This window comes from Abrus precatorius, unplaced genomic scaffold (genome assembly GCF_003935025.1).
Source record: "Abrus precatorius isolate BTA unplaced genomic scaffold, Abrus_2018 Scaffold5, whole genome shotgun sequence".
NCBI classification, from domain to species: domain Eukaryota; kingdom Viridiplantae; phylum Streptophyta; class Magnoliopsida; order Fabales; family Fabaceae; genus Abrus; species Abrus precatorius.
In genome coordinates this window covers 5,333,442-5,354,463 of record NW_020874395.1, presented here as the reverse complement: position 1 = coordinate 5,354,463, position 21,022 = coordinate 5,333,442, and the positions used below count along the sequence as shown (strand labels likewise).

Here is a 21,022-nt window from a genome sequence, read left to right as displayed (position 1 = left end):
GGTTTGATTCACCCTATTTAGTAAATTAGAATAATCTCATGTATAATCATAATCAATGCATTTAGTAGTTTGTTGTTTTAAAATTAATTATTGATTTTTTTACCTAATAATTCATTGATTAATAAATACCTAAAAATGACAAACGTACGACCCCAAAAAAAAAATACAAGCTATGTTTTTGGCATTGGACTAATACTAAATAGAAAGAAAAAAATAATTACTTTTTTTATCTATTTTTTAAATATCACTCTTTCTATATTTATAAGCAAAATTTTAAAATATATTACTCACTTTTAAAATTTTAGTTGTAAAAATAATTTCTAAAATTATGTTTTCAGAAAGATAGTGTCAAAAAGTAACAAAAAATCATATTAGTAAAAATTTAACAGTCCTATTCAAGCTCAATTAAGAAGGAATTTTTTTATTAAAAAATATATGAATGAAGTACAATACCATTAAATTTGTCAAGACTGTCTAATTTAATAATTCGGTAAATATTTCAAATAACACATAAATATTTAAGATAAAGAAAATTTTTTATTTTCACAATAAAGAAACTTAATAACTACTTTGGGATGAAACTTATATAAGTTTTTAGCAAAATATACTATGAGAATTTTCTCAAAAAAAGTATTTCAATGGATTCTTACATCCTCTCATTTTGAAAATAAGGATTTTAACAAATGTAGTTAATTGTCAACCATTAATCTAAGTTCATGATAAATAAATTGTTAGTATTTAATGATTTTTAGGTAAATATTTTAACTAATAACAAATTAATAAAGGGTAAATCAATAAACTATTTTTCCTCTTCATCTCTTTCCTTCTAACTTCTCTTGAACTCTTTCTTCTCTCCTTCTAACTTACATTATCAACTAATTTATTATCAAAATAAGCAAAGTCAGTGGATTTGATCCATTCCAACCTCATAAAAGTATTTGTCGTTATCTTCAAAATTTTATTTGAGTTGAGTAAAATTCAGATTTATTAATATTGTTGATGGTGAGTTGACTCAAATTAAGTAACCGATTAATCAGCATAATAAAATATTCATATAAAAAAATATTACTTTTTACATCAATTTTCTGAAGTACTAGTGTAGAAAGTAGTGAAAATTTTGTAATATTGTTGTCTTTAACGTTTTAAACTTTAAAACAAATTAACTTTTAATATAAAACTTCAATTTATACAAGTTATATGTCTATCTTATATAATTTTTTGAAGAGAGTAGACAAATTTTTTTTTCAAAATTCTAATCTTTTTAGTGTTTTTTATTATTTATTTTTTTTATGGAAAAAGTTATGCTATTTGCAAATTTTTTATGCTTTGAATCATAATTATAGCCACAAAATAAAATGAAAAGTGAGAATGCTCAACTGTGTAAAGAATAAAAAAGAAAGAGAAAGCGAAATATATACATTAGATTACTAATATGTCATTCAATAAATTTAACTTTTATCATTATTTTTTTATCTTACATTTTTAATTATGTGACCTTAATCGGGTGATTCCATCATCCTCTCATAAACTTTTAAAAGTAATAAGAGCTTAAGGGTAAAAATGTAAAGTTGCATATCAAATTCTCATTACACTTAAGTAGATTATTTGCATGTTCTTACTCCCAACTAAAACATGTCTTTATCACCTCCACCCTTCATCGGCACAAAACTTAAGAGAGAAAATGTCTTCTTTGACAACAAGGCCCACTGTAGCAACCTCCCGGTGAACCTTGTACTGAGATTCACCCTGCTTTATCTTCCCCTCGCCCTTGTGGTAGTATTAAGGGTCATGTTTATCAACTCGAGGAACGCTTCCATAAAAAAATTCCTCTTCTTCTTGTTCATCTTCTCCTCTAACAAAAACCTAAATACCCACAACTTAAAAATAGAACTTTCTTCAAACTTAGATTCCAAAAATCCTTTAGATTAAAGAAAAATAAAATATTGATGACATTGCAAGAGAAATTAAAGTCAAGATAAAAAAAAATATAGAATTTTTTAATATAAAAATACACAAAAATTGGTGGAAGTAATGAATCTTTTATGAAGGTGTTGAAGTGATTAGTGAAAGCGAAGCTTCAAAAAAATTGATTGAGATCAACTAAGAGCAATTTCTTGTTTCTTTAGACAAGAATGGTTAATAATGCACATGAGTAGATTAAGCAAGACATTTGTTTTGATTTTCATTTATTTTAATTTATCTTTAGTCTTATGATAACAGAGTGGTGGGAAATTTTCACCAAGAAGATTGAGAAAAAAAAAATGAAAAAACAAATGCAAGAGTGAAGCGACAGAAAAGATGAAATAGAATAAGAAAATTATAAAGCTATTCTTTTATATTATTGTTTTATCAAGAGTATTATTAACCATTAGATTACATAGCTTTTCAATCAAACGGTTCACAATTCATTATAATATTATTTAACTTTTTAAAAAAAATAATTTTTCTTTATGAAAATTTATGGGAAAACTAGAATCACCTCTATAGAATCATCTAATAATGTACTTCACGCTTATTTTTTCAATTTAACCTTAATTTTTTGCTTCTCTTATTTTCAGAAGATAAAAGCAGAAAATGTTTCATGAAACCAAAAACTCTAAAATTTTCAAGTGAATATCCAGTTACATGAACAACCAATTTATCAAAAGCAAAAAAATATGTTAATGTATAATTATAAAACTATAATATATTATTAAAATTTCTTAAATCATACAATACTTTATACTTTATATTTTGGTTACAACTTGAGAAAGAAGAATCAATCTATACTCAATCAAAGATAACATTAAAAAATTTAAAAGATTAAATAACTTTTATTATATTATTGTAAAAATACTTTTAAATTTTTTTTATAATTTACAAAATAAAATGATGACCAATATTTTCATGTTTTATCAAAATATTTAATTATGTTATCATATATTATTCTTTATCATTATTATATATATATATTATTACCTTAATATAGATTTTATTATTAATATAATATTTTTAATGATACATAAAAGTAATTTTTTTTAAAATTTTGCTTAATTCTTAATTAACTTTTTTTAACTATCTAACATTTTAATTATGATAAAAATTTAATTTTTAAATAAAATATAATTAATTATAATTTATATTTGATAATTTTGTCACAACATTTTATTTATTATTAAACATTATAATAATGACTATAAATACTATTAAGAGTAATTAATTATAATAACTGAAATTATTTAAATATAATAATAAAATAATAATATATATAAAAATATAAAAATATTATTTATTATTAAAATTTTATAATAATATTTTATTTGCATATTTAATATTTTTATGTCATAATAAATAAATAAATAAATAAATTATAACATTTAAAATATATATTAAATTTAACTGTTATATTTATTTTATATAGTAATTTATTTTAAAAATAGTCAAAATAATTTTACTTTTTAAATTTTTTACCTTAAAAATAATTATTTGATAAATAATTAATTTTGTATATTTAAATTTTAATATTTAAACTAAATTAACTAATAAAAATATAAATATATTTATGCAAATCCGTGTAATTTACATATTTAATAATTATATAGTATTAAAAACACGAATTAGTATTATTTTTAAGTTTTTTAATTATCAAATTTTTCATTTTAATAATTATAAATGAGTTATCCTATCCAATAAAAAAAAATTGCATGTACGAATCTTTCACAATGACCTGTTGACGGAAATCACTTATAGTATTTATTTGACAATTTTCTTATATTTTCATTTCATACCAATTTATCATTTCTTTATGAATATAAGTTCTTATTAGGCGTCGTTTATACAGTTTAAACAAAGGAAAAGAAAAACCTTAAAAACGACGTGGTTTTAGTGGCGCGGCGAAAGAAGATGGAAGGGGACAGAGTGAAATAAATGAAAAACCCTTTATTCATTCTCTGAACGCGAAGCGTTGAAGAAGTTTGTCTTTGCACTTCGCATAAGAAGGTATATTGACGCAATCGGAGGTGAGAGTGAGACATTGGAAACTCTACTATTGATGTTCCCTTCTGCTTCATTCCTCTTATCTGTGTTCTTCAATCACAGCCCCATCAAAGTCTTCATTTTGTGATTTGTGAGGAAGATCGAGTGAAGAAACAGAGGCAAAAATGAAGATGGTAACGGCTTTTAATGGCAATATGAAGGTAATTAAGTTTATACAAGTATGCATGCCAAGTGTTTGTGAAAATGGTTTGCTAAGAAAGTTTTTTATAGGCTGAATCTGCCTCGTATTTTCAATTCGATTTTCAAAGTTGTTTTTTTCTCTTCTCAGAAAGCTGCTGCTGGACTTAGACGCATTAATCTTGATGGTCTCCGATGGCGTGTTTTCGATGCCAATGGCCAGGTGAGTGTGCAGTTGTTGCCTGTTCCTTCTCTTTAATAACTAACCTTAGAGTGATTATGTGCCCTTTCGCATTTTGGTTCTGATGTCATGTTAGAGCAGTTTTCCTAGAGTCTATGATTAAAGAGGAAGTTACTATTGAAGTCGAAACACGTATTATAGTATCATTTTGGGTATGTTTGAATTGATGGGGATGGATGGAATGGAATGACATCCATTGTTTGAATTGTTAAAATAGGATATACTTGTGTTATTTCCCCAAGGTGTGGGATGTCATTGGATGTGACCAATTTATCGTTCATTCTTCTCATCATTCTGTTCACTTTCCAAACAATGGGTATTTATTGTATTCCATCATAAATTATTCAATTGTATATGGTAGGTTTTTTCTTTTTCATTCCACATTACTCTATCCCATTCTACCCATCATTAAATATCCAAACATAGGCTTTTGTGATTGGTTATGTGTATTTTCTGGCATTTGCACGTTAAAAGGAAAATGTGAGTATGCTAATTAAACGCTTTGCAAACATTCAGCTTATTGGCTTGCGTATTATGTATGTCTAGAATAGAAAGTCAAGTCCTGTGTGGAGTTATCATCAGAACAAGGCAAGCCAATTTCATTGAAGTTTCACTTGATAATCATTTGGAATGAATATAGATATTTTGCAATATCAAGTTAAAAAGTCAGCTCTGAAGGGATCATTATATTCTGTCTTAATTATCATTAGTAATTATTGCTGTCAGGAGGTATAGCCATGACTGCAGAGCAATTTTAAAACATTATTGGGTGAATTAGTTAAGGGCTAATTGAGATTGTACTGATGGTTGTCCAAGTTTCTATCTTCTTGTTAGCAATTTGCTTTTCTGAAGTCATGAGATCATTTTGCTAATACATATTGTGTAGGTCCTTGGGAGGTTAGCATCTCAAATTGCTACTGTAGTTCAAGGAAAGGATAAGCCAACTTATACACCTAATCGTGATGATGGAGATATGTGCATTGTGCTTAATGCAAAGGATGTTTGTGTGACTGGGAGAAAACTTACAGACAAGGTCTACTACTGGCATACAGGGCAAGTGCTTTGCATTTGTACTACTCATTAGAAGTGATGAAATATTACTTAGTAGTTTTGGTCTTCTTGTCAATTAGTTAATCAAACAGTTTTATTCTGATTTAGATGCCTATCTTCTAATAAATTCTGCCACCAATGTTGTGGTTGCTGTATGTTTATTTGGTCCCTGTAATCTTTTGGTATTATCCAGACTGGATTGATATATAGTGGTATTGCAGGTATGTAGGCCACCTCAAGGAAAGGACTCTAAAGGATCAGATGGCCAAAGACCCTACAGAAGTCATTCGCAAAGCTGTTCTGCGCATGCTGCCTAGAAACAAACTACGTGATGTAAGTGCCGCATAGATCACTGTTTTTGGGAATTTTGAACTGAGTATGGAATTTCATTACTGGTGTCTATGATTGGTTTGGATATTGGTAGAGAAGAATCTCATTTGAGACAAAAAAGAAAACCCTCAAACAGTATACAATGACATGTTTGTTCATCATTCTCAGTTAACCAAACAGGAGCAATTGATCTTATTTTCTTGGAAAATTTAAGCAAAACTTTCACCAGTAAACCTTAAAATATGTGATGATCAAGAGTATAGAAATATTATGATTAAAAGTCATCATGAACTTACGTTTTTTCTTTTTCTTTTTCCTTTTTTGTGTGTGTTGGGGTGGGGGTAGTAAAAAAAAATAGAATTAAAGGGGAAGTTGCCCCATAATTCTAAGTCTGACATGTAAGTCATCACCCCACCCCATTTCAAGGTTATGCGTTATGCCAAGTGCCAACCATTGTTGGCTACTTCATGAATTGTGGTTCCTTCCATCATGTAATCCAATACTTTTGCTTCAGTGCTTTACTTGCACTTGTATTCTGTCATCGATGTGTATAAAAGTTAAGTCATTATCGTAAGTGTCAAACAACCTTTTGCTGAATGATAGTTTTCTTAATAGCTTGTGGTTTTCAATTATTTCTTTTCATTAGAGCGTGTTTGTGATATTTTTTTGTTCCATATAATATTGAAGAACTGATATTCTAAGCTGCATTTCCTTGCATTATTGCCAATGGCTATAGGATAGGGATCGAAAATTAAGGATCTTTCCTGGAAGTGAGCACCCTTTTGGTGATCGGCCACTTGAACCTTATGGGATGCCTCCTAGAAGTGTACGAGAAATGCGGCCTCGAGCAAGGCGTGCCATGATTAGAGCACAGAAGAAGGCTGAGCTGCAACAACAGAGTGCAGATGGAACGAAGAAGGGCAAAAATGGAGAACCACAAGAAGAGAGTGCCTGAAAGCGTTATCTTGCTCAAGGAAGATGATGCTGACCAATGGGTTGTCATTGGAATGGAAAGCCATCTATATATTTGTTTGCTAGAAAATCCTACCATGCCGACATGAATTGTGTTTGATTTTCATTTTTACAAGTCTTTTAGCAAGAGCATAGTTAAAGCATGATCGATTCACATAATAGAGGTTGCCTGGATCTTTTTCAGCGATAATTCTTTTAAGTTTAAAGGTTTAGTCTAAACTACCATTTCAGTTTTCCAAGATTTTAGTCCTTTTGCCGGTTGCCAGAATTTGTAATCGAAGTAGCTACTTCCATCACTCTCACGCAGTGCCACTGTGCAAATGCGAAATTCCTGTTTGTGTTTCTCTCCCATTACTAATAGTTGATAATTTTCCTTGCTAATTTCTTATTGCCCTACTTCTCAATTTTATTCTTTTGAATCTTTGGCCAATCGTCAAGAAAGTAGTTGGAATTAGATATCTGAAGCGATCCCCCTTACTCAACCATTGCCGTTCAACTTTTATTGTTATTTTGTGTGGATTATTAGCATTTTAATATCCACAAATTGTGTGCATAGGGAATTAATAGTATGTTACCTGACATTGTCTTTACATTCTTTTAAGTATTGTAGTGCTACTTGTCTTATAGATAACGGTATCGTTAAGTAGGTTATTTGTGTCAGGCTTCTTGAACTTACACTAAGCTGAAGTGTGGACAAAAATTATATGTTAATAAATTTATATTTTCATCGATTAGTAACCTAGGTGAATAGATATTAATTTGATCCTCAAAAAATGTTTTCACTATTTTAATTTTGAAAATTGCTAATCTGTTCAAATTAAGTTGTTTGATTTTTTTTTTTCTAATTTTTTAAACCCTATCTTGCAGAGTAATTTATAAGAATTATTTTTCAAAAGAAAGAAAAAAATCAGTTTGATAATACTACTTCAAAAGTTAGATGAACGCATACTTTGAAAGTAAAATTACAATTATTTGATTTGCTTTTAACTTATTTTATGATTAGTTTAATCATGAAGAAAAATTTTCTTTAAATCTATAAAGAAGTAATCAATAAGTGATTAGCTTTGGGGTTATATATTTGATTATTTTAAGCAATAACTTAATTTTGAGTCTTGTATATAAAATCCCTTATTAAAGGTGATGGTCTGACCTAATATGAATATTTTTAACTTGAATAAGATTATTTTTATAAAAGATATGTTCTTAAACAAAATTTATAATCGAGTAATTAAATATATTTGACCTCATAAGTCTGAGTTTTTTTTATCTACCTAGTGCTTAATCCAGTGGGGGATGAAAAATTTCACCATATAATGTTAAAAAAATAGATAGAGTAAAACAAATTAAAATCATTTTTTAATTGGGATGAATTTGTAATAATATTATAAAAAATCATTTTCAAAACTTAAACAATATTTAACTAAATAAACAGATAAATATGAAAAAAGGTAATAATTTACACATTTATGTATAATAATTGAATTCAATTTATACATTTAAATAATTATGAGTTTTTATGAATATTTGCCTTTATAAGTATCAATAATTAAGATGAAGCAGAATTATTCGTGTCTGATTTGAATATTTGACTTTTTTTAAATAATATTTAATCATTTATATCTCACTTATAATATGTTTTTCCATTGCATAAAAAATATTTACAATAACATAAAAAAGTATCATGGGACTAAAAAGTAGTTTGAACATTATTTACTATAAACGAATATCTTCCTCTCAATTTCACGATGCAAATTATGAATAACCACACTATTGGAATTCGATTTGATACATCAACCAAATTAGACTGTGGTAATCCTTAGAGGAAGAAAAAAACTGTCTTGTATGATAAAGGAAATTTTTTTAAAAATAAAGTTAAATTATATATTTAGTAATTATTATATAGAAAGTCATATTTTAGATTTTGTAATAACGTTTTGTTGCATTTTGATATTTATCGTTAACGATATTATAACAAAAACTAAAATATAATAAAATATTTATATAAAGACTAAAATGTAAATTTTCTTAACTATAAGGACTAATTTGTAATAAATGTTATCGAAATTAAATATATATTTTAACCATAAATAAACAAAATTGATAAAATTGTCTAGAAAAAAATAAAAATAAACTACTAAATAAAAGAATCATAAATTTAAAAAAAAACTTAAAAATTATTTATAATTTAAAATCATATATGTATTTATTAATTGAATATTGAGTCCTTATAAAAATTACATAATTTAGACTTAATTTTTATAAAAATATTTTGTTAGAATATAATTTTATTATATCACTCTCAGCTGAAGGAATTAAAAATAACAACTCATGAAAAAGTAGTGACTTTATCTTAACAACAATACAAAAACTTATAAGAACTAAAACTAAATTATATAACTTCTATAAATACCAAACATTTAACTAAGCCAAAAAATATACTATACATAAATTGATATAGTTACATATTACATAATTATAATAAAAATATTAACATTAATATTTTATTCATTCCTTTAAATGTAGAATAAAAATTAAAATATCAAATTAAATGAGATTCTTTATTAGTCAAGAATCAAGAGTTATGAAAATAAGGTCAAGTTATAATACATGTATTTTTTTAATTAAATTTGGTATAATATATTCTTTTAAAATTATAATTGATTAAAATATATATTTATTGTTTATATTTTACATATTTATAAATTAGCTCATATACTTAAAAAAACATATTTTAATTTTTATATTTAAAACAATTAACATTTTAAGCTACCATACAAGTATTTTATCATATTTTAGTCACTTCTATAGTTAACTTCTATAGTTAACGTCATAATAATGATATAGATTAAAATATAAACATCAGAAATCAAAACACAACAAAAGACTTATAAAAATATTAATATGTAACTTTTCAAAATATAAATACTAAAATAAATTAGTCAATTACTAACTAAATATATAATTTAACTTTCAAACAGATTGGCATGAACAATGAACCGAGTTATATAGTTACTACTGTATATCCAGTGTCCAATAACATTCACGAGCACAAAAAGTAACTATTATATTCCCAGTATGGACATATCATATACATTTGTTTAATTCTTAGTAAGCTGTTTTATAGATAAATCATTATTTTTTATATCGAATTTTAACTTGCGTGCATGCTTAATCTTTAGGGGCTACACAACAATGTGAATGAGTTTTGAGGGGGAAAAATTACAGATTATTGGCATCATAATATTTTAGGTTTTTTAAAAAGTGAGTGATCTCCAAAAATTTGAGACATCAAGAATATTATATTTCATCATTAAATGATAAAACACATGAAAATCACCTAGATAATTATGAAATTGAATAAAAATAATAATAATTTGAAAGTTTAAATGGAATAAAATTAATAAAAGGACTGAATTTGTTAAATTCTAAAAGTTAAACAATTTAAGGATTGTTTTACTTCAGGAAATGATTTTACCTTCGGTTTTCATTCTATTTCTTGTTTTCTAATATTTGGAAATGAAATGTTGCAAACAAGGTTTTTCTATTTTCTCTGTTTCCTGTACAAATATTAGAAAACAAGAAACATAATGAAAGTAAGATAACAGATTTGTAATTAAAAATAAAATAAAATAAAAAACATTTTCACAATCCAATCAAGCCTAATTAACTCAAATAGTCAAAATTGCACATCATTTATACAATTAACCCTTCAAGTAATTGCACTTAAACCATGTAATAACGATTCTTTGAGGCTTAAAAAGACTAGTAATCCATCAAAAGAATGAAAAAGTAAATATAGTAATTAGGTTAAACTAACTTAAGTTATGTTCTTAAGGATCATTGGATGATTGAAAGAATATCAAACATCTTCCATGCATTATGTTTAAAAACGGGGGAGTTTTTATATTGATTTGGTAAAAACAAAATTAGAAATTAAATTGGATTAAATTCAAATGTAAGTGATTGATCAATCTACTAATTAATAATCTAATCTAGAGTTCTTCATCGGATTCAAATTATGTTTTCCAATTATTAAACTTAGCTTCAATGTGATTACTGCAAAATTAGCATTTTGAATTCAATGTAAAATTTAGATCAAGCAATTAAACAATTCTTAATGAAGGATTAGCATTTCAAGCATAAAATCTTATGAACTCTTTCAATTCAATTCAAACCTTACAAGAATAACACTTAACAAAATTTGAATTACATATAATGTAGAATCTCAAGCGAAATTCAATGAGGTTTAATTACACAATTAATTCTTAGTTAATCAAAATCATGCCCAGAATTGGGAAAAGAAAAAAATTAGGTTGAAGAATTGGAGCATTTTAAGAATATTAACTTAGATTCTTATAATTAGAGTAAATTTAGTGAATTAATTCAAAGAATTAGCCTTCCATTACAATGAAATGTAGAATTGCAGAGAAAAACATTACAAACATTCAAAGAAATGTAGAATAAAGGAGAATTAAGAAGTAAAAACCCTACAATTGAGCCTTGGAAATTGCTCCTTAAGCGTTCACTGTTCTTCTAAGAATCTAGAAAAGAAAAAAATGAGAAAAAATGCGTAAATTCCTAGCTTTGATTTATTCATAATTTTTTTACTTTTCTAACGTGATCACTTTTTGTGAGAAAAATAACTACACACAGGACTTCCTGCAAAGCCAGGGTCTAGAACAATCACTATTTGTGAGAAAAGTGGCCACACATAGATGTATTTCTTCATAAGACTTGCGTGTAATCACTATTTACACAGAAAGGAGCCACGCGCAACCTAGTTCCTTCATAACAGGCTTGCGCGTGGTTACTTTTGGTGAGAAAAGTAGCTACGCGTAAGCTTTGCTCCTAAAAACTCCTCTAGAAGACTCACTTTTGGCAAGAAAAGTGGTAATGCGTAGAGCCTTTCTCTCGAAACCTTTCAGCGTTCCTCCTTTTGGCATGGAAAGTGATAATGCGTAGTTGAGCTCCTTTAATCAAGCTTTGGAGCGACCACTTTCAATGAGAAAAGTGATCATGCCCCTCATCAAACAACTTCCAAGTAGTTACTTTTTGTACCAAAAGTAGCCACACTCAGTACCTTTATGCTTTATAACTTTGGAGTTGTCACTTTTTGTGGTTGAAGTGATCACTTTCATCCAATTTTTTCTTTGTTCTTCAAGTCATGATTCTTAGTTCAGAATTTCCTGTAGATTTATTCCAATCAACCAAATTACATAAGAAATCTATGAAATCTAAACAATTTGAATTATTTTAACCAAATTAAATTTATTTGAACAATTAACATTTTTATGCGATTTTAACCTTTGTAACTATTTTTCTATAAAAAACTTATAGAAAACTAACTAAAATTCTAGTAAAATGAGAATTTATCATCACCCCAAACTTGAATTTTCGCTTGTACTCAAGCAATCTAAAACACACAAAGGGATTTGATCTATCCATCTATTGAAACAAAAAATGAGAAATCTTTTTACACAATTTTATGTTCAAAGTTTTTCAAAGCTCTTTCATTCCACTTCATGCTTTCTAATTGTCCTTCCACAAATTCATTTTCATAATCAATTATAATGAAGCTACACTCAAGAAAATCATTTCATGCAGAATCTTACTAATTGAGTAAATAAATCAACAAAGCTTCATGCAACATATTAATGATAGAAATCATCACAGCTCACAAGTTAGTGTTTCTCTTTTCACTCATCAATGTTTAAGATAAGTGTTTTCTCTCAAAATTACCAAATTGTTTCACCTTACCATATGCTTACCTATATTCTCAATTTCCTTTACTTATATACAGTTAATCACAAATCAAAAGTACTTTTGCTAGTTAAAAATGGGACTAAGGTTAAAGTAAGTGTTACATAAATAGGGAAACAATTCAGATAATTCCAAAGAGGAGAGAGACATTTTGAGTGAATAAGCTTAAAACTAAAATGAAACTGCATTATTTTTCAATCATCCTTTAAACTGTACAACAGACATAACAATTTTAGATCAAAGATGATGTTAAACAATTCCAATCACTTTTTTTTCTTTTGCTTTCATTCACTATTTTCTTTTCATTTCTTTCATTAATTTTCTTTTTATAACAACACTATTTTGAATATTTCTGTATTTGAACATAGGTTTGCTTTTTATTGCTTTTTGAACATAGCTCAATTGATTCTGCTACTCTTTTCTCTTCCATTCCAAACTTAAAACATTATTTGTCCTCAAGCAATTTAAAATGTGAGTGTCACTCAAAACTTAATTTTGATAAAACTCAAATTAACCTCTTTTCCTTTGGATAGGTAATATGATTTTTTTCATTAAGGCTTGTAATGAAATAAGTCAAGGAAAAAAGTCTGTTCAACTCAAAGGAGTGAACTAGGATAATCAAGTATAAGGAAGGCTTATTTAAGCTAACTAAGTATAATCAAAGAAAGTCCCTATCAAATATATGAAAATTGCAAAATACATATTCAACCAAGAAACAGAGCAAGTTCTAGAAGGTGAATGAAAATTGTGATGAAAATGCACACACAAAAAAGAATTCACGATAGAAGGCTCAAGTCTTACCAATGAGATTTAAGTGATAATTTCATATAAAAAAAATATTTACAATTCACCTTTTGAAATAAAGTGTGATCATCATACGAAGAATATTCACAAATAATTTATGTACTCAAAAATTAGAAATCATGAAGTGGAAAAAGAAAAAAACTCTATTTATGCATCAAAAGAACTTAAAACACAAACAGGATAAACTACTAGGTTTTCATATTTTCTTAAGTTTTACTAACAAAGACAAACTGAGACACATAAAATTAGAGATAAAGTGATCACCTCCCCTTTTACGAGAGTTGTTCACAGAATAAAGTCCATGCGCTCCACCTCATGAGATTGAGAGCATGGTCTGCAAAAAATATCACAAATATTTAAAGTAGATTATCAAAGAAAACTGAACTGAAAAATACCAAATAATAAAACTGTAAAGGTGCTTACAACCATGAAAATATCAAAAAGTGAAAGCAAAAACTTGTACTTATCCTAAAAACAAAACCAAAATACTACTAACTACAAAAAGGAAAATAACAAAAAATATAAAATCCTAATCTAATCATCTGCTGCTTCTTCCTTTGAACTCTCTTCATGTTCCTTAGATTCATCTTCTTCTTCTGCTGGAGTAGAATAATCTGTTCTGAATGGAGGAAGATCACTAAAGATAGTGGATCTGAGGTATTGAGTGTCTTCAGCCTGGATATCATAGATCTGATTTGAGGTCATTCCCATACGCTTCCCAATGTTTACTAACATATTTTCCAAAAGCATGACTCCAGCTATGTAGCTCTCATGAAGTGCATTTTGTTTTTCAGCCAAACTCTGTAATTGATCCTTAACCCTTAATCGAGGAATTTTTCTGAATTGTGCAGGCCCAGCAGAATCAGCAGCAACTCGTTTGGAAGAGTAAATATCTTTGACCATAGAAGGGGGTGCTGCTCTAATACGCTCCTGAAAATCACCAAAATCCACACCTGCATCTTCACATTACAAAGTAATTAGAGAAGGAAAATCTAGGGAGTCTCTTTTCCTTTTCAGGATTTCCAGCATACAACCACTGATTACTTCTCCTACATCTATCACCATTCCACTGACTATAGCATATAAGAGTTCAACCCTCATCACAACCAAGGTGGAATTATGTTTGACTAGTGTAAAGAAACTTAAAATATGCATGATGTTTTGAAGTTGTCCAATGCATTTAGATGTGAAAGCTTAATTCAGAATGCCTTCTCATAGAAATCACATGATGTGGGACAAAATTAACTGAATTTATGCAGTTGTATCAGAACAAACATAGCAACACTATCAACTTCAAATTCAACTTGCAATTTTATCAAACACTTGGTGGGTTCTTCTCAACACACATAAAGCACATGTTTAGGAATTTCCCTCATCAAATTTCATAATTGAATTTTTTCCAAACTTTTCCTTTGAAGAACCCTAATCAGAAAATTCAAGCATTAGAGAGAAAATTACCTGGAATTGAAGTATGGATGATGCTTAATCTCACTTGCAAGAAGTAAAAATCCACTCAAATCAAGTTCAGAAAGTGATAATTGATGAGAAAGAAATTTTTAAGAGAGGTGAGGTAGAGAGAATTCTGAGTTTTAGGGTTGCAGAATGAATGCGTGGCTACTTTGGCCTATTTATATAGCCATGCAGGAGCATGTAGCTCCTTTTTGCGTGAAAATTGTGTGCTCCAAAGAGAAACCTGATGGTAAAGAGTGTGCGTGCTCACTATTTAAGTAAAAAGTGAACGTTCCAGAGAAAAAAAAGTGGTAGTTGGAAAAAGTGATAATGCGCAATCTTACTTAGTGTGCATGGTTACTTGGAAAGAGTGATAGTTCCAAAGAGAAATCTCAATCCTTGTATGCACGTGATCACTTTTTAGGCAAAAAGTGATTATGCGTAACCTGTGCGGCCAGAAAAGGCCTGAGTATTATCACTTTTTTGCATAAAAAGTAATTGTTCCAAAGAACAACTCTTCCATACATATTATGCGTGATTCCGTTTTGTGCAAATAATGATCACTCCTGTAACCTCCATATTGAATTGGAATGATTATGCTACTGTTGTGCTCTCTTTAGATTCTTTAAGTGTTTGTGTGGTTAGGGCTGTTTTTGCTTGCAATTTAAGTTGCTAAACTTACATGTTTATCTTGTAGGGTTTTTTAAAGATAAAAAAAACTTTTTATCATTTAAAAATAAACTAACTTTTTTTTTTTTTACCCTTAAAATGACACTTGAGATTTTTTTAAAGGAAAAAATAGTCTTCTCATCAGAATACATTACCTACCTTATCTTTTTCCTTCTTCCCGTTTCTCATCTCCATCTTTGCTCTGTTTTAGTGGGTATCCTTTATTTAGCTTCTCTCATCTTCATATTTATATTGTTTTACATGTATATATTCAACTTTGTAAGATATCCGTGTTACGATTCTACGAGTTATGATCTTTCATCTCCTCTCTGATCCTATGCTAATAACCACTGAATGATGACATGATTAACAAAGATGTGTCAACTATTTGTGTTACCACATTAATAAGAGGGATCAGAGCACACCTAAGTTACACAAATAGAGGGACAAAACCCATAAAATTTAGGAATGGAAAACACATATAAGCTTGAAAGAAATATATCTACTGTGCTACAAGGGAATAGACAAGGTAACCAACTTTGCTGGATAATTTGATCACTCTGCTGAAAGATATGGCACAACCTTCAAATTTCAAAAGCAAAGCTACAAACATAAAATGTCATATAGGCAAACAGAAAAACAAAGTGATGAAGGATTTCCAAGAATACTAACTCATCCATTTTTTTCTCTTTTTTAATGGATACATTTAAATGAGTAAACAAAAAATTAGATAAATAGCTACACACCTTGGTCCTCATGCATTACCTCAAAAAGCACAAGAAGACAAAGGAAAAGTACATATCCTTAAACTGAAAATTTTAAATGATTTTGCATCTAATTTTTTCTACCCTTATTTCTTCTGTTTGACACTACAACCCATCCATCATCTGCTTCACCTGCAACTTCTGGCAGAGGCTCATTTACTTGCATGTTCACTGAATTTGAGTTCAATTCAGATGTTGGAGTATCCACATTCATGTATGCAGTATTGTTGTCTCCAATAATGTTTTCATCATTATCACCATCTTCATCTGTGTCATCTTCATCATCATTCACAATCTAGCACATAAAAAATGACTAACATTATCACGAGTTTCAAAATCAAGGGAAGTGGATAATCACCCAGTTGTTATTTAGGTTACATATAAAGAAAGATAAATGTGTATACATCAACCAAACATGCTTACTTAGTTAGTAAGCATATATAACAAGTTGACAATTACCAAAATCTTGTCTCATGCCAGGGTTGTTAGCAGGGTGTTGAAACTTGTGTGAACCAGAAGGTAAGCAAAATTGTAGGCAATTCAGTTCAGTCCTAGCATCAAGCAGTCTTTAAAGTTGATCATACATTTTTAACACAATGAACAGACAGTTTATATTGTTTCATAAACTTATCACGATAAAAATCTTAACGTACATCAAATTCCTCAGTGTCTCTTATTACTACTCACCAGAAGCATGGTAATTTTTTTTCCTTATTTTGAATATAGAGAAATACCATAGTTCCAGACATATTTGTGAATACACTCCATTATTTCAACCTATATGACATGTAACAGGGAATGAATGAAGCAGAGATACTACAAGTACCCAAATAAATGCTAAATTTATAGATAGAATTTCTTGAAGAATCTAAAACAAGGTTTAAAGAAATTCAGTTGACACTTGACAGAAAGTTTGAAAGGCAAGAGAGAGCCACTAGAGAATTCCTTTATTGAGGCACACAAGACTTGTAATTTTACAAATTCCCCCTTCAACCTTCTATAATGACAAATGCTAAATTTATAGGAATACATAAATCATATATAAACATGTAAATTTGATATTGTGAATCTAATCTAATTATAAATAAGTTAAGTTCCATTCTGAGTATATGGTGGCTGTAATATACCTGTATTGCACGAGGATGAGCAGCTTGCTTAAGATTGGCTTCCCTGAGAGTCTCGATAGACTTAAAATTACCTTCTAAGCATTCTTCATGCATAACCATTAGTTTTTCAGCTACCTACATAATCACAAACATGGATATGAAAAATAAGCACAATTGGACATTGCAAATGTAAACACATACAGAAAAAAGGCTAAATTACATTTACACCTCCTGAAATTTAACAAAATTCAATTCTATACCCTTCCAATTTTACATTACTTCAAACCTGTGAATCATATAACCCAGGTAGTTAAAATTGGGATTTTACTTTAAATCGTAAAGGAGAGTGACAATTGCAAATTGTAAATTTATAAATTGAATCGTAAGATTTTATAAAATTCATATATATGATATAAATTCATATTATTCATATAAAATATCATAAATTAGGAGAAAAAAACCGTTAAATCAGTAAAAGCACTTAAACAAAGTAGCACTCAGAAATCATAATCTATTCAATAAGAATGTAATGCATCGACGTGAGTAAAAAATAGACCAAAACAAAAAAGATGCAAGAACAGCAGCACTAGACTTGAACTCAGAGCAGTAGCACACTGCTGGGTTTAGTTGCGCAGACCAGGCTACATGCATTAGGACTGTTGAATGTTGATAACAGCGTTAGGGTTCAAAGCTGCTAGAGGCAAATTAGATTCCATAAAAAGGAGATATATGAAAGAGGGGTCAACTACAATAGGGTTCAATTGAGGGATTTTACGATTCAAATCAGGATTTTAACTACCTTGCATATAACTGCGTAAGAAATTTGGGGTGATTTGTTTAATTGATAAGGGTATGCGGTATTACGCTGATATATAAATTAATAGAAATTTGTCTTGGGTGAAAAAAAAAAGAAGGGTTGTCAAGTGAAATTTTGTTAAACCACAGGAGATGTGAATGTAATTTTCCCTAACAAACAAGTCCTTAGCAAATAGCGACAAAATATACGCAGTTCAAATCTATTTGAAAGAATCTTATAAAAATTAACATTCAAAACCTTTAACTAGCAAATTTTAGTAGAAAAGATATTACACTAGCAGAGTTCAACAACAAATTAAATGAGAAAATATAAACCTACCTCTTCAATACTGCCATCTTCAACCTCTACATTGAGCAAAAGCATACCTTGATCCAATATCTCTTCTAAGTCATCAATATAAAGCGGCTCTGAGCAGAAACAATCAAAATTAGAATAAAAAAAAAATATTAAATGAATGTGAGGTCTTACAGTTAATCGATATATACCTTTGGATTGAGTGAACCAAGAAAGTATGTGAGAAGAAAGTTGTTGAGCTTTGAGACGAGATTCACGACCACCCCATTCGTTCTCAACAGCCGTTTGAAGAGCTGACCAACGAAACAGAACCAAATCAATTCCTTCGCTCAAAACACTTTTCGACTCTTCTTGTAGTCTTCTTGAATTCTCCATTCTTCTTCCCCTCTCTCTCTCTCTCTCTCTCTCTCTGCTTTCCTGTGTTACCAAAACACCATAAACCCTTTTCCCAATTATATACCGCAAGATAGCAGTTTTATATACGTGTTTTTGTTGATTTTTCTTTAATTAAGATTGAAATTTATCTCTACAACTAGTTATTTTCTTATTGGACACGTATTATTAAATTAAAATTTTCAATAATTAATTTAATATATATTATACAATTATTTTTAAATTTAATAAATTTTGTAATTTTTTAAAACATATTATTATAACTATTAGTAGAAAAAATTATTAGATTAAAAATAAATTTTACAAAATTTTAAATTAAAAATTGTATAATATAAAAAAATCATTTAGTATGATGAAAAACAATCTCTAAAAAAATTCTGATTTAATAATATTCTTAAAAATGCAAAATCGTTTCTGTTTAGAAATTGTTTTATATATTCAATTAATAATAATTATAAACAGTTCATTGATGGTATATGTTAATATTTAAAGTTGATTTTTATATAAATTATTCAGTAAATTTTTTTTTAAAATAATATAAAAAAAACACCTAAAATGTAACGTGGGGTGTTTTCTCGCACAGTATTAAGTTTTTAAAATTTATGATACTATAAAAAAAAATATTTAAAGAAAAACCTTATTGATTTTGTATACTTATTGCTAGACCATTGTATTGAGTAAGAATGTTGATAATTATAATTAAATAATAAATATTAACACCCTCACAAGGTTAAATAAAATAGTTATTTTTTAATTAATTGTGTAAAATTATTTTAATGTTAAAAATATTATTTTACTTAAAAAATAATTTATATTTTTTATTATTTATAAATTTATTATTTTTATATAATTTTATAATAGAAAAGAATATATCATTAAAACAATAATTTTTAAATAAAAACATAACTTTAAAAAGAAAACCACATATTTATTTTTAATTTGAATTAAAAAATAAATTATATATGAAAATATTGTTTATTTTAATTTTTGGGATAAAAGAAATTTATTTAAAAATAATTTTGATATTTTTTTATTCATATTAGATTAAGAAAAGGTAATGATTCATTTTTATTTTTAAAAAGGAAGAAAATTTTGAAATATATTTTAAATTAGATAAATATATTTTAAAATATATATTTTTATTGTTTTAGAATTAAAAAAATAAAAAATATATAAATTTTAATATCAATAGTTCAAATTTTCGCTTCTACACATTTTTGTTACAGAGAAATTAAAGTGACGTCTGATTTTTTAGTATAAAAATTTAAGATATAACTATTAGAAATAATAAGAATGTTTTATTTTTATTTTTTTAAATTTTATCATTTTAAAAGTAATTTCAAAACTAAATTAATAAATAAATTTTGTTTTCATTTTTTTCTTAAAATATCATTTTTAAAAAATTAAATAGTACAAGTTTAAAAAATAGCCCTAAATCGACAGTTAGCACCTCTTCTTTCTTAACCAAATCTTTTTTTTTTCTTTAACCGAGATTTTGCAATCTCTAATTCATAGATCACTTTCCAATTTCACACAGCAACGAAAAAAAGAAAAGACCTCAATAAAAAGCTATAGCCTATAACATACTAAACTAAGTATGTTATAAATTAAAAAACTATTATAACTTAAAAAATATCTTAAGAATATCTCTTGACCTTTTGCCTTCTAAGAATTGTCAAACTCTTCATATTTTAAGCTCATACATGACTCCAACACACAACTATTATATGTGTATACTACTAATTTTATGTTTATGCTAACTAACTTTATTTCTACAACAAATCTTAAATTTTGCAAATATAATATAGAAAGTAATATAAATATATTATAATCAGTTTTAGTTTGAGTTGGGTCAATTTTGATAATAGGAACTGAAATCTAAACTAAATTAAAATATATAATGTAATTTTTTTCACTTTAATCAATTTTTAGTTTAATTTTTTTTAATTTTTTTTTATTTGATTCAATTCTAAACACTTTTAATTATTGTGGGATAAAAATAGCATTAATTTCTCAACTATCATATTCTAATTACGATGGAACTTGAATTTTGGGATTGGTACATGTTTAGATGCACATTAAAATATTATAAACTGGTGTTCATTTTATTATAGGGAGGTTTTAAATTTAATCATATAGATTAGATTTTAAGTTAATCTAATTTAGTTTTTTAAAATAATTTCAAATTTATTTTAAAAATTGAATTTTATTTAAAAGTAGT

At 27.4% G+C, this 21,022-nt stretch overlaps 2 protein-coding genes across 5 annotated transcripts; one reads left to right on the top strand and one right to left on the bottom strand.

The window, feature by feature from the left end:
* Positions 1 to 3,823: 3,823 nt before the first annotated feature.
* Positions 3,824 to 7,122, top strand: LOC113867003 (50S ribosomal protein L13). 4 transcript variants are annotated; one of them, XM_027501896.1, is made up of 6 exons: positions 3,824 to 3,998; positions 4,078 to 4,175; positions 4,304 to 4,375; positions 5,280 to 5,446; positions 5,665 to 5,776; positions 6,510 to 7,122. In XM_027501896.1, the coding sequence occupies exons 2-6, from the start codon at positions 4,140 to 4,142 to the stop codon at positions 6,726 to 6,728; spliced, it is 606 nt and encodes a 201-aa protein (XP_027357697.1). In that variant the 5' UTR covers positions 3,824 to 3,998; positions 4,078 to 4,139; the 3' UTR covers positions 6,729 to 7,122. The 4 variants fall into 4 exon arrangements, with proteins under 4 accessions (XP_027357697.1, XP_027357696.1, XP_027357698.1 ...); XM_027501895.1 differs by having other exon boundaries at positions 3,873 to 3,998; positions 4,115 to 4,175; positions 6,510 to 7,046; XM_027501898.1 differs by having other exon boundaries at positions 3,941 to 3,978; positions 6,510 to 7,046.
* A 6,536-nt stretch (positions 7,123 to 13,658) lies between these two features.
* LOC113867001 (pre-rRNA-processing protein TSR2 homolog) lies at positions 13,659 to 18,851 on the bottom strand. The gene is made up of 5 exons (XM_027501892.1): positions 18,600 to 18,851; positions 18,433 to 18,521; positions 17,319 to 17,432; positions 16,276 to 16,486; positions 13,659 to 14,268 (listed from the first exon to the last, which is right to left on the bottom strand). Exons 1-5 carry the CDS (start codon positions 18,781 to 18,783, stop codon positions 13,844 to 13,846), a joined length of 1,023 nt encoding a protein of 340 aa, XP_027357693.1. The 5' UTR covers positions 18,784 to 18,851; the 3' UTR covers positions 13,659 to 13,843.
* Between the last annotated feature and the right edge of the window lie 2,171 nt (positions 18,852 to 21,022).